General features: G+C 45.0%; 2 protein-coding genes across 2 annotated transcripts; both read right to left on the bottom strand.

Annotated features, from left to right (window-relative positions):
• Positions 1 to 1,074: 1,074 nt before the first annotated feature.
• Positions 1,075 to 9,480, bottom strand: slc17a6a (solute carrier family 17 member 6a; the record flags this gene model as incomplete). Its single annotated transcript, XM_080001853.1, has 12 exons — positions 1,075 to 1,401; positions 1,489 to 1,616; positions 1,745 to 1,855; positions 1,950 to 2,082; positions 2,435 to 2,584; positions 2,805 to 2,947; positions 3,078 to 3,164; positions 3,342 to 3,429; positions 4,443 to 4,557; positions 5,338 to 5,456; positions 6,948 to 7,203; positions 9,389 to 9,480. The coding sequence occupies 12 exons, from the start codon at positions 9,478 to 9,480 to the stop codon at positions 1,075 to 1,077; spliced, it is 1,749 nt and encodes a 582-aa protein (XP_079857979.1).
• A 1,187-nt stretch (positions 9,481 to 10,667) lies between these two features.
• Positions 10,668 to 12,421, bottom strand: LOC307231971 (succinate receptor 1-like; the record flags this gene model as incomplete). The annotated part of the gene is made up of 2 exons (XM_080002852.1): positions 10,668 to 11,708; positions 12,401 to 12,421. The coding sequence occupies 2 exons, from the start codon at positions 12,419 to 12,421 to the stop codon at positions 10,668 to 10,670; spliced, it is 1,062 nt and encodes a 353-aa protein (XP_079858978.1).
• Positions 12,422 to 12,471: the final 50 nt, after the last annotated feature.

Raw genomic sequence — 12,471 nt, 5'->3', positions numbered from 1 at the left:
TCAAAATGCAATGCCACGCCCTGCGCCGGGAGCGACACATTGGATTTTGCAGACTCTACTGATTTGTTAAAACACACACCTTATGTTGATCATCACATGACTCCAAAACAATACAGTTAGCAACAGCAAGCCAGTGTCACGTTACAAAACAGATTGTGCTGGGTGGCAACCGGTACGCGGGGTTTATTGCAGTGCACACCAAACATCCAAAAAACAATTCATTGAGGAAATCCGCCCTCGGGACTCTTGCATCGTACATCACCACCGGAACCTGATCATGAAAGTTTCACTTTATTACTTATAATGAGCGACGGCCATCGAGGAAGGAAGCAGCAGGCGGAATGAGGACGACCAGACTTGGAGGAAGGCTGGATCCGAACACTGACTTCGGCAAATTCATGCAACGACACGCACTAGAATTCTACGCTTGAGTTAAACTTCACTCACACTTTTTTTTTTTGTTTCGTGTTTTATCGGCCTCGCTGGAGGAGGCCGTTTTTGCAAGCAGACATATCCCTGAAAAGATACTGTCCATGAAAAATATGGCCTTTTATATCAATGTTAACACAGATCAACGACCCAAATCCACAATAGTCTCACAGAAACAGTATACAGGTATATATACAATACATAAAACACATCTGAGAAATAGAATAGAATCTTGTTTTTCAATACTTATGTTATCAGTGCAATCAGAATGGTATTTGAGAGAGATACTCTACTATGGCAAATTGCAGTGATATCTGGCTCATGTTGTTCAAGTAGGTTTATGAGGTTTGGGAACCTAGTGATTATACTACAGAAGTCGCCTTTTGATTATAATTCTTTCTTTTCTAATGGCTACAGAATAGATGCGATGAGAAAAATGTAAGAATCCGATGAGGATCGTTCCGCATTGCATGTGCTGCACCTATCTCTCTTCACGCTGCACGCTTGGAACGACCTGCCATTTTTCTAGTCGAATACACAGAATGGATTTATGTGTAAATATCTGATGTTCCGTTTACCTGTGCGATCCACAATGGAGGAGTTTCTTTCCGTGAGGGCGACTCACCATGAGGGGTGTGCACAGGTCTAGGAGTATCCCCCCTCGGTATACTGGCCCGCCGGCTTCTGGACGTACTCCTCCGTCTTGTCCCAGTCCTGAACCCAGCCGCCGTTGAGCTGCGCCGTCGCCCCGTAGCTCTTGGCCGGAGCGCCCAGTGCGCCGTAGCCCTGCGTGATGTCTCCCGTCTCCTCGGCCAGCTCGTCCTCGTCGATGAAGCCGCACTTCTCGTCGCTCGTCTCCTCGGGGTCGGCCCACGGCTGCTTCTCCCCGGACGCGAAGATCCCGTAGAACACGACGCCGCCGTAATGCACGATGGAGGCGATAAGGAAGACGTACTGCCACTCCTCCCGGGTCTGGACGGGGGAATGAGGTATAAAGGTCGGACAAAGGCGTATTTTCGCCCGATTCAATCCGCATCGATTTAAATATACGTTGTCTACCTTGTTCTTAGTCATGGTGCCCACTATAAGGGGGCAGACCATCCCAGACAGCGTTCCCACTCCGTTGGATATGCCCATGAGGATGCTGGCGTAGCGAGGAGCGATGTCCAGATGGTTGACATTGAAACCTACAGGAGAGAAAGATTTCATCTTCATCTCAATCTAAATATCGTGATGTGTTTTATGACTAAATTGAGACTGTTCCTAAATTCGGCCCCCGATCCACGTGGAATTTCCAGAACACCCTTCGACTCACCTGATATGGCGAAGCCGCTGAATCCCACCGCCATGACGAGGAAGGAGATGGCCACGCCCTTACTGTGGGAGTAACCCACCACTAGCAGCAGAGTGGCCTCCATTCCGAACCCTAAAAACAAGAGTCAATTCGACTTTGTTCCAGATTTACCACACAACGGGTATTGGCACAAGCCGGCGATGGGGATGCGAGGAGGGGTTCTCACCTCCGCAGTTCATGATCTTCCGCACGGTGGTGGTGGACATGATGTTGTGGGTTCGCAGGTAGTCGGCGAGCTGCCCCCCCAGCGGCACGATGATGGTCATCACCAGGTGAGGCAGCGCCGACAGCATTCCCACCTGAGCGGCAATCAATCAATCAACGGCAAGTTTACGCGACGGCTACAAATTTAAGGGTTTCATCAAGGGATTCTCTGCGTCTCAGAACAAATCTTTGTTCGCGTTTGAACTCCTGACTCCTGATATCCCAGCTGTCACATAAATCCCCGGCGGCGTGAGTGGAGTCCGACTCGCCTGAATTAAATCTGTCAAACCGGCCTGATTCATAACGCATATCTCTGTCCCCCGGATAACGTTCATGGAATGCAAAGGTCCCCTGGAATGGTCTGCATGGACGGCAGATTCATCGATCCTCACCGCGCTGCCGCGAGGAGGTATTTACGCCGGGCGCCGAGGGACATTTGTGCTTTACCTTGCTGATCTCAAAGCCAAACACCTCCTCGAAGTAGGCGGGCTGGCTGATGAGGAGCAGGTAGAAGGTCCAACTCCTGCAGAAATTGGCCACGATGATTGCATAAACGGGCATGGAGGAGAAGAACTTTCTCCAGGGAGTCTTAAATTTCTGCAAAACAAGGGGCGGAGGATGATTAGACGTTGGACTACAGGTCACTCTGAGCAGCCTCTTTTCACAGGGGGATCAGTCACGACAACAGATGCGAAAACATCATATTGGGTCTTACAGAGGCTCGGGGGCTGCCAGTTGCAGAGCCTGGTATGGAGGATATCAGCCGAACGTCCTTGCATTGCTTCTTCATTTCGAAAAAAACGCGAGGGGGACTCACCTCCATCGCACCCGTGAGCTGGGCGCTCTCCCCGATGCTCTCCTCGATGTAGCGCCGCTCCTCCTCGGTGATGGTGGGATGCTCCGCCGGGCTCTCGTAGGACACCAGGATCCAAAACATGTACCAGAAGATTCCGAAGCATCCTGCACAGGGCGCGGGGAAGGACAAGCATGAAAACAAACAAACAAACAAACAAACAAACGAACAAACAAAAAACAAGGAGGAAGGAATCCAGGGCGATAGTCCACTGACAGTATAGACAGTTCCACGCACCGTACAGGTAGAAGACAGAGGACCACCCTGTGTACTGCACCAGGATTCCCGCCAGAGGCATCGCGATCACTGCACCCGCGTACGAGCCTTTGAGGAGGAATTTGAGGATCAGATCAGATTTGTACCAATGCAACATCGGGTTTCCACATTTCTTTTTGTGTGTAAAATTGGTCTCGTTGCAGTAATAACTTGATGAAATAAATATGACAATCAATATGCGTGTGATTAATCTGCCACTCCGATATAAAAATGCTGTTTATCTACCACAGAAGGAGATGGTTGCCAGGCGACTCCTCTCCAACGGCGGAGCCCATTTGCTCCAGATTCCATGGCAGGCGGGGTAGGTCACTCCCTGGACGGAGACAGTTGTCATTTTAGTCTCTGCGTTTGATCTAAGGTGTGAACTCAATTATATTTTGCTTTAAACAAAGTGCAAAATACAACTGAGTCATCGTTTTTCCGCAGATCTCTTTTGTTAATGGTTCTTTAACCTGTGACTTTCTTTCCTAAGATAAGCAGCCACCGATCTGACAATTTATTTTTTCCCCTATTTGACGACAATTAATTTCACGTACATACAGTACATCCAGCGTGATCCAAATAACGAACTGCGCCGCCACGGCCCTTTATTATTAGTCTGATCCACCGACTGCACAACAAATTGCATTTGATAACAAACTGACATGCATTGGTGCTGACCTTTCTAATGGAGACTAATGGGTGAGGTACGAGTCGATGCAATTTTAGGCTGACTACCCACTCCATGAAAAAATCAGAATTGCTCCCATTAAATCTTCATTACGTTCTAAGTGGCAGACAATCAACTATTGATAGACACAAATTGCTGGCGCTTGCTCGTAGACACCCTGAAATGCTAATGTTTAATCTGAGGAAATTACGTGGGCGGCGAACAGCGCGGATCGGCGGGGGTCTGTTTCCAGCCTCTGCAGACACACAACAGGACTTTCAATTGCCGCAGAGGAAAAGTGGTTCCGGGTAAAGCGGAGTGAAAGGGTCCGGGGAGCACAGATTGTCCGGCAAACCGTGTTTGTCTTGGTTTTCAGAGCTTCGGGATGTTTGCAGACTAATATGATCGCAGCTGCGCGTGTAATGGGAACGAGCGATTATCCCGGGCGGGTAGGTGATGGATTTCTATTAACTAAACACAAATATACAAATATACAAAATACACATATACCGTGTCGTGGGGCGCGGGAACACCATCCTGGGAAATCTATTTAGTCCTTGGAAATCCCCCCCCCCCCACTCCAACATGGAGTGCTCCATCGTAAATGCCAAGGTCTCCCGGCACGAAACAATTCGGGAGTGACGGCAGCGGTGTGAAAAGCCCCTTCAAGCGCTCACCTCTACGAGGCCTTGTAATATCCTCACGAAGATGACACATCCGTAGTGGGTGCGCGCCGCCGAGGGGATGAACATGTTCAGGGTGGAGGTGAGGAAGATGGCGGCGCCAAACACTCTGAATAAAGAGAACCGTTATACGTTAATATATCGCTGGCACAATCTCGCCGTCCTCATCGTCATCATCCGTTGTCTTCGATGGTCAAGGACAATACATTGAGGTGAACTCACCCTTTGTTTTGTTTTGAATTTGATAGTTTATACTGTATGAAATGATAGGTTTGTGAAAAGCCAAAATGTGTTTTTCGCAGTGCATGCATATAATTCCAATAGTGCCATTTGTGAATCTACGTTTCTATGTAATATGGTTTGACCGGACTCAGACTCAGACTCTCCCCTCTCTCACACAGTGTTCAAGGATTTTATCGTCGTAAGCACAATAAAATTGCATGGAAGCCAATATCGTTGCCGATGGAATTATGGTAGCCTGCCGCAACATTGTACAAATAAAGACAAAAGAGTAATAAAAAATTGGCCAAAAAAAACTAAAAACGAGAAGCATGTAAAAATAGAGAACAGAGCGTTAAAATGAAGTCCACGAGGTAGAATGGAGATCACACACCGAGCTCCCCATCTATTATTTAACTTTCTTATTATTGCAGCCTGATCATTCTCCCCTAATGGCGGCATGCGTGTGCTTTCTCTCACACGGAGCCTCTAGCTTTGGAAAGTCTGGTTGCCATGCCTCCCGAAATAAAGGATGCGACGCGCCGGTCCCAGGGGAGCTCATTAACACGAGGACGCCTCACGGCCTCAGAGGGGAGGTCAGACCCCAGCCTCAGACCGCAGGCTCGCGCCAGCATCTGACTCCGTCATGTTTTCTGACACTGGGATTTACCTGTTTGCCGCCAGCCGTGAAGAGATGTATCCTCCTGGAATTTGGGTGACTATGTAGCCCCAGAAGAAGGAGCCGTGAATCATCCCCACCGTCTCTGGATCCCAGTTAAACTTTGCTTTCTTTATGGGAAAAAAAAAACCCCAGTAAAAATAGATCATGATGCATCCATCCTACAGACACAGAATAGGTCCGTTGTTGTCTTGGTAACAAACACATTTATTTTTAGGCTGTAAATTTTTTTTTAAATATATATATATAAATAAATAAAATATGTAAATACATAGTTATATAAATACTGTGTAAATATTAATATATATATATATATATATATATATATATATATATATATAAAAATAAATATAAATAGATATATATACTGTGTATATATAGGTGTCTATATATATATATATATATATATAAATGAAGGATAATATACATATATTTTTTATATTTCTCAATTGGTATGAAACTCACTCAACCAATTCACAAATAAATACATAAAAATCAAAAATGTAAGAAAAAGGTTTATTACAATGGTTCTCCCAATCCAAACCTGGGTCGCAGGACCATTTCAAGTAGACGTCCACTTTGTCAACGCTAAACTGTCGTTTTTCCAGGTGTCATTATGACGCCTCTCTGCATGTTATTGCTGCTCAGGTAAAACTGTATTTTGGAAGCTGCAGGGGACGCAGTTGATATTGTTTCATTGTCTTTTCGTTGAATTGGGGTTTCGGAGGCTTACCGCACTTTTTGTTTTTATGTTATTCACATGCACAAACCCCCGTCCTGCATTCATTCCAGTCAAATCAACATCAAAGACCTGTCTCCTCTCCTTCAGTCCCTTTGGCTGCTCCAAAAACAAACACACCCCACACTGCACCCTGTGCTCACATGCCTGTGCCAGGTTGTATGTAATCATTCTTCTGCTGTTACATCAATATTCTTGCCGTTGCCGTCCCATTTATTACAACCAAATCTAAAGTATTCTACTTCCTCTCTGGTATGTGCAGTGTGAGTGTCGTGTGTGCACGTTGAACTTCTATCCTGTACATGCACTTTGACGAGAGCAATGTCTTCATTTCATGATTCAATTACAATGATTCAAACCTAAATCATGTTTGGGTGGTGACCTAAAAACAACACGTGTGTTGGTTCCATTCTATTGCAAGTCCCAGAATTCCATTTGAAACATTTTTTTGAAACATCTGGTTTACTCCTGTCTCTGTTCTTGTACGTATTTTCTCTAAAGTATAATTTCTTCTGATCGATTGACACTTCACTTGAGGTGGTGGGGAGTCTTTTCGTTTGTTCTTTTTCATAAACGTCCATCCATATCTACAGTTTACCGGCCACAACTAGCTACACTGCTTTATCAAAGTCACCAGGGCTGCTTTTCGCTCCTTGCATGTGGCGGACCCCGCCACCGGCAATGGAAGCAGCATACACTGAGCAAATACACTGAATGGCTGTCTTACCCCGTGCCGGATGAAACAAATATGGGGATTTCCTTAAACAAAATAATCTTACGGATTTTCACTTTAATAAGGTGAACTCTGGACCCGGGGTACTCGCAGGTCGCAGGTCGCAGGTTCCATTCCCGCCGGACTCACCTCCTTGATGATGATCTTCCCGTTCTGGTGGATCGTGCTGTTGTTCACCATGCTGACGATGGCCACGCCCAGGTTGCACCGGATCCCGAAGGAGATGCAGAATCCGAGCCCGCTCATCATGGCGATGATGTACCGGCGCGGGAGGCCGAAGCACGTGCAGTCGCAGAGCGGCGCTCGGCGCTCCGGGGCGTCGCGCGCCCTCCCGTCCTCCGTCAGCTCGATGGCCTCCCCGGTCTGCTGCCGCTTCTCCAGCCGCCTGCAGCAGCGGGGCCCGGGGCCCAGGGGGTTAGTTTACAGCCAATAAACAAATGCACAAAATGCAAAAAGCTAAGATCAGTCGAAAGTGAAAGTGAAAATGAGATGTGTTCACTAAATGCACTAAATTCACTGAATTCACTGAATACACTAAATACACTAAATGCACTAAATGCACTAAATTCACTGAATACACTAAATTCACTGAATACACTAAATACACTAAATGCACCATATTCACTAAATTCACTGAATACACTAAATACACTAAATGCACCATATTCACTAAATTCACTGAATACACTAAATACACTAAATGCACCATATTCACTAAATTCACTGAATGCACTAAATGCACTAGATGCACCAAATTCACTAAATGCACCAAATGCACTAAATGCACTAAATGCAGCATTTGTTGCTGTGAGTGCATGGCACGTGGTGGCACAGCCATTAAGATATGTGATCAATTTCCACGTCCCATCGAAAGGCATTGATGTAGGTTTTAGATTTTATATATATATATATATATACACGCACACACACATATATATGCACAATTTCCTTCTTTTATCAGAGTTTCAATTGTTGATAGATACAGATGTTTATTTTTTAATAGGTTTATTATCTGTTGTATGGGCATGTTTTCTATACTCCTTTCTCTATCTATCCATCCATCTATATATCCATCCATCCATCTATATATCCATCCATCCATCTATATATCTATCCATCCATCCATCCATCTATCTATCTATCTATCTATCTATCTATCTATCTATCTATCTATCTATCTATCTATCTATCTATCTATCTATCTATCTATCTATCTATCTATCTATCTATCTATCTATCTATCTATCTATCTATCTATCTATCTATCTATCTATCTATCTATCTATCTATCTATCTATTTTTTGGTCTATTTTTAATGTATGGGGCTCAGAAGCAACTCAACCTCTGGTTTTATTTGGCAGTTTTATTATTATTTTTAATTAGGCTTTGCAAACGAATTATCGAACTACCTATTTAAGGTCATGAAGCTGCTCACTAATATATTCATGTTTCATTTAAATATTTCATCCTTATTTGCGTTGGTTTCCTCTGGTTGCTGAAGGAGGAGAACATGACCTTCCTACCGCATTGCAGCACTACAGCAGCATCTGTTTGAGGAGGATTTACACCATTGGCTGTTTTGTTTTAGGCCTTACAATCAGAAAAAAATGTGGAAATATTATTTGTTTGAGCTCAGGTTTAAATTCAGTCAATTGATCAAAGATTCGTTCAGAAATGATTAATTCAAACCGAGGCCTCGTTTAACAGAAGCATTAAACAGACCTGCGATTCTAAATAAAACCAACAGGCTTTTCCAGGATTCCTTCAACCGGTGGATCCCATAATAAAATTAAAACGATATTTTTTTTACCTTATTTCTAATAAAAACATAAATTTAAAATCTTTGGACAATTGAAATATTATTCGTTTCGAGAGGATTTGTGATTTTTTTTCTTTGTTTCTCATTCCGTCCACATTTTTGGGCCTGGTGTCTTCTTTTAAAAATCTATACAAATAGATGGAACGAATTTGGCGAAAAGCTTGAATAATATGGAGATAAAAACTGATAATTTGCTGCATCGAAATTTGTCTTTTTTATTATTTTTGAAATAGAATAGTTTATTATGAGAAACATTTTTCTCCCCTTTTTGAGTCGGTCCTGCAGTGAATTGTGCAAATAATATTATAGCAAGGGGACAATTGATACGAAATAGATCGATCTGGAAGTAATCCCAAGGAATACATCCCATAATACCCCCCCCCCCCCCGACCCGATGTCACGACTCGCGTAGTTTCATTCATTATTAAAACCTTCCACATGCAGCTGCTGTGGAGGCTCCGTCCTCTGGGGAAATATCTGATCCTTAAATATTCCCACAACCATCCAGCTCACAATTCAACCCTAAAAACAAACGAGCCCCCCTCCTCCTCCATCCCGCACATGGTTTTAATGGCATAGTAGAAAAAAACAACAACAACATTTGAACCAGTTGATTCAACATGGACGCTGTTTTTTTTTATTTAATTATTTTTGTTTGATACCCTTTTTTTTTTTTTGGTTAATAATCCATTATTTTCGGAGGAATAAAAGATGCCGGAGCGATGACATGCTGCTGCTCTGTGCGCCTTACCTGTGCAGATTGCCCAGGGCCTTTCCCGCGAGGTTCTTCAGCCCCTCTCTGGTGGGAGGGAAAGCCCTCTCCTTCCCTTGCTCCATGTCCATGTCGGCTCTAGAATCTCACGCTGGCTGTGGCAAGCGGCGGTGCAACATTAATGCACATACTGTACTGATGCGGATCCCCGGTCCAAACGCCCAAACCGCCCTGCCTCCCGGTCTGCGCGGAGAAGGAGCGGATCCTCCCGGATGGAGGAGTGTGGAGGAGTGAGGAGCCTCCAATCTGATAGGGCTGATAATCTGATAGGGCTGATAATCTGATAGGGCTGCTCGCAGTCACGGAGAAGCAGACAGATCTGAACGCGCTCGGTCCATGCGCAGTGTTAATCCATGCGGTCGCATCTAAAGATCCAGTCAAAGAGAGAAAAAAAAACAAAAAAAAAAAACCCGGAACAATAAAAAAAATCGTAAAAAAAAAAAAAAATTTAAATCAAATCAAATCAAATCAGATCGGATAAGGATCAAATTCTGGCGGATCTAAGTATCTTCACCCCGGAACGGCGGGACGCGCACCCAGGTGTGAGGTGCGGATCTCCGGTGAGACGAGATGCAGCGCCACGGTGAGAGGATCACCTGCGGAGAGCTCCCCCTGGCGGCGGGTCGCGGCAACGCACGGCGGGGCTCGTTACCAGGATTTGTTCTTGTTCATCTGGAGAGTTTTCTTCATTTGTAGCGTTGTTTTTAGTCCTTACTGTTTGATTAGAACTACTCTTTATTCACCGTCTGCATTCAATATGTAGAACCTTGGATCTTGAGTCCTGCCATGTTTAGTTATGTAGGCCTGTTTTGAATTGCATTCAATGTCTTTATTTATCAGCTTTTATTCTTCTTTGATTCAAGATAATGTATTTTATCATCACCTTAACATATATAATAACATAATATTATAATATAATATAATATAACATCATATATGCATATATTATTATATACAGTATATCATAAAAAAAGTATGATAAAATATATCATATATTTCATCTGAAATGCCATTGACAGATGTGCAGCTTGCCCACCACACAGAGGCAGAGTTGGGTAGAAAGGTGAGGAAGGTTGTTGAGGTAACGTGAGAGAGGTTATCTGAGCCACATACTGTAAGTGGCTGCTCTTTATTTTATTAAACACCACTGATAAAGCCACATCACAACACAAAACCACCCACCGTCAATACAGTTGCTTGCACGTAACACATATGAAATGTACATTTTGATTGCTCTTTCCACAACAAATGTACTTATTTAGAGAGGGCTGACGGTAGTCACCCCCTGCCTCTGCTGCACTGTTGTGCCTTCTCTCTTCAACAGTGCTGCCAGCTTGGAACGTGGACACCGCCGTATCAGAACAACAACGCTGTCATGGAACTCCCTCCTGAACTGTCGGCCCACGAAGCAGCTGAACAGGGGGTTGATGCAGGTGTTGAGGCTGCACAGACACATCTCCAGGGAGAAGGCCAGGTCCGAGGGCCCCCAGGACGCGGGGCTATCGGGGTACAGCGCCCGCATGATGATGGCGGCGTTCCGGACCAGGTGGTAGGGCAGGTAGAGCAGGGCGAAGAGGACCAGCACCGCCCTCATCACCCGCATCAGGCGCTGCCATTTGCCGTGCGGGTGATGGAGGCCTGGGCGGCGGCGCAGCTCCCTGACGCTGCACAGGCAGCAGTAGCAGATGGAGACGAGAGGGAAGAAGAACCCGATGATGCTGCAGAACAGGGAGTAGGGCAGGCTCTCGCTGGTCACGTCCAGCAGCAGGTACAGGGTGCAGATGGTGTGGTTGTTGCTGGGGCAGGTCTGGATCAGGGTCATGTCGGCCACAGGTATACTGAGGGCCAGGGTCACCAGCCATACCAGCACACACAGCAGGAAGGTGTGGCGCCGGCCCAGTATGGTCGGGGAGCGCAGGGGGTGGACGATGGCGAGGTAGCGGTCCAAACTTATGGACGTGACGAAGAAGATGCTGGAGTAGAAGTAGTTGTGGTAGAGCAGCCGCACGGCCGTGCACAGAGGCAAGCCAGAGGTCCAGTAGAGCTGGTTGAGGTGGAACTTGACGAGGAAAGGCAAGGCCAGCAGCCAGGAGGTGTCAGCCAGCGTCAGGTTGAAGATGAGGATGGTGCTGCGGGTCCAGCGTTTCAGGCGGTACAAGAAGATCCAGAGGGAGAGCAGGTTCAGAGGGAGTCCCAGGATAAAGACACTGAGGAACCAGGCTGGCAGGAGGTAGAGCTGGACCAGCAGCAAGCCCTCCTGATCCCGGTCGTTCAGGTTGCAGAAAGCTGTCTCTGGAGGCTGGAAGGGCGAGTGTGCGGTAAGTGACACCTCGGAAGGAAACCCGACGCAGGACTTTTACCGAGGGCCGCGGCCACACACTGATGGTAGTGAAATATTGTATTTAAGCAGCATCGCAGTGAAGTAATGCTGTTTTCTGAACCTCATATTGTTCTGTTCTAATCAATGGTTGTAATATCCACGTTACTAATCGTTGTTTCTCAAATATGAACTGTGTGTTAATATCATATGAAAGCACCAATAGTCATCCCCAAAATATTATCATATTATCGATAACAATTTATTCTTCTATCTGATTTGGTCAATGTCGCCCAGCCCTATATTTTGACCTGGTAATCCATTTTTATCTTCTCTTAGTGTTTTCAATCTGCATACATGTTACAAGCGGTTGATCGTTAAAAACAGTAATCTGCACATTTATCATCCAGACGCTGTAATAAATTCTTTAAGTTGTTAAGTTTACATTACAATCTATTTATCTAACTTCAATGTCCTATCTATCTATCTGATTTTTAAACTTTTGTTTGTGCGAAATCTATTAGTCGTTCTGTCTGCCTACCTTCTTAATTCTCTCCATATCTATCTATCCTGGTCATATTGTGCTGCGGAAAAAAAAAGTTTAAATAACAAGTAAAAACATAAAATTATATTAGGATAAAGCTCATGAAATAATCAGGGTTCTTTATTCCTACCTGAACCTGAGCGTTGCCCATGTCTGTCAGCACTTTAATTCTGTGCCAAGTGAATCAACCATGCCAGCGCA

This window comes from Zeus faber (genome assembly GCF_960531495.2).
Source record: "Zeus faber genome assembly, chromosome: 6".
Lineage (NCBI taxonomy): Eukaryota > Metazoa > Chordata > Actinopteri > Zeiformes > Zeidae > Zeus > Zeus faber.
Note: the sequence above shows the minus strand (reverse complement) of the source record. Positions and strands in the feature narration are given on the sequence as shown.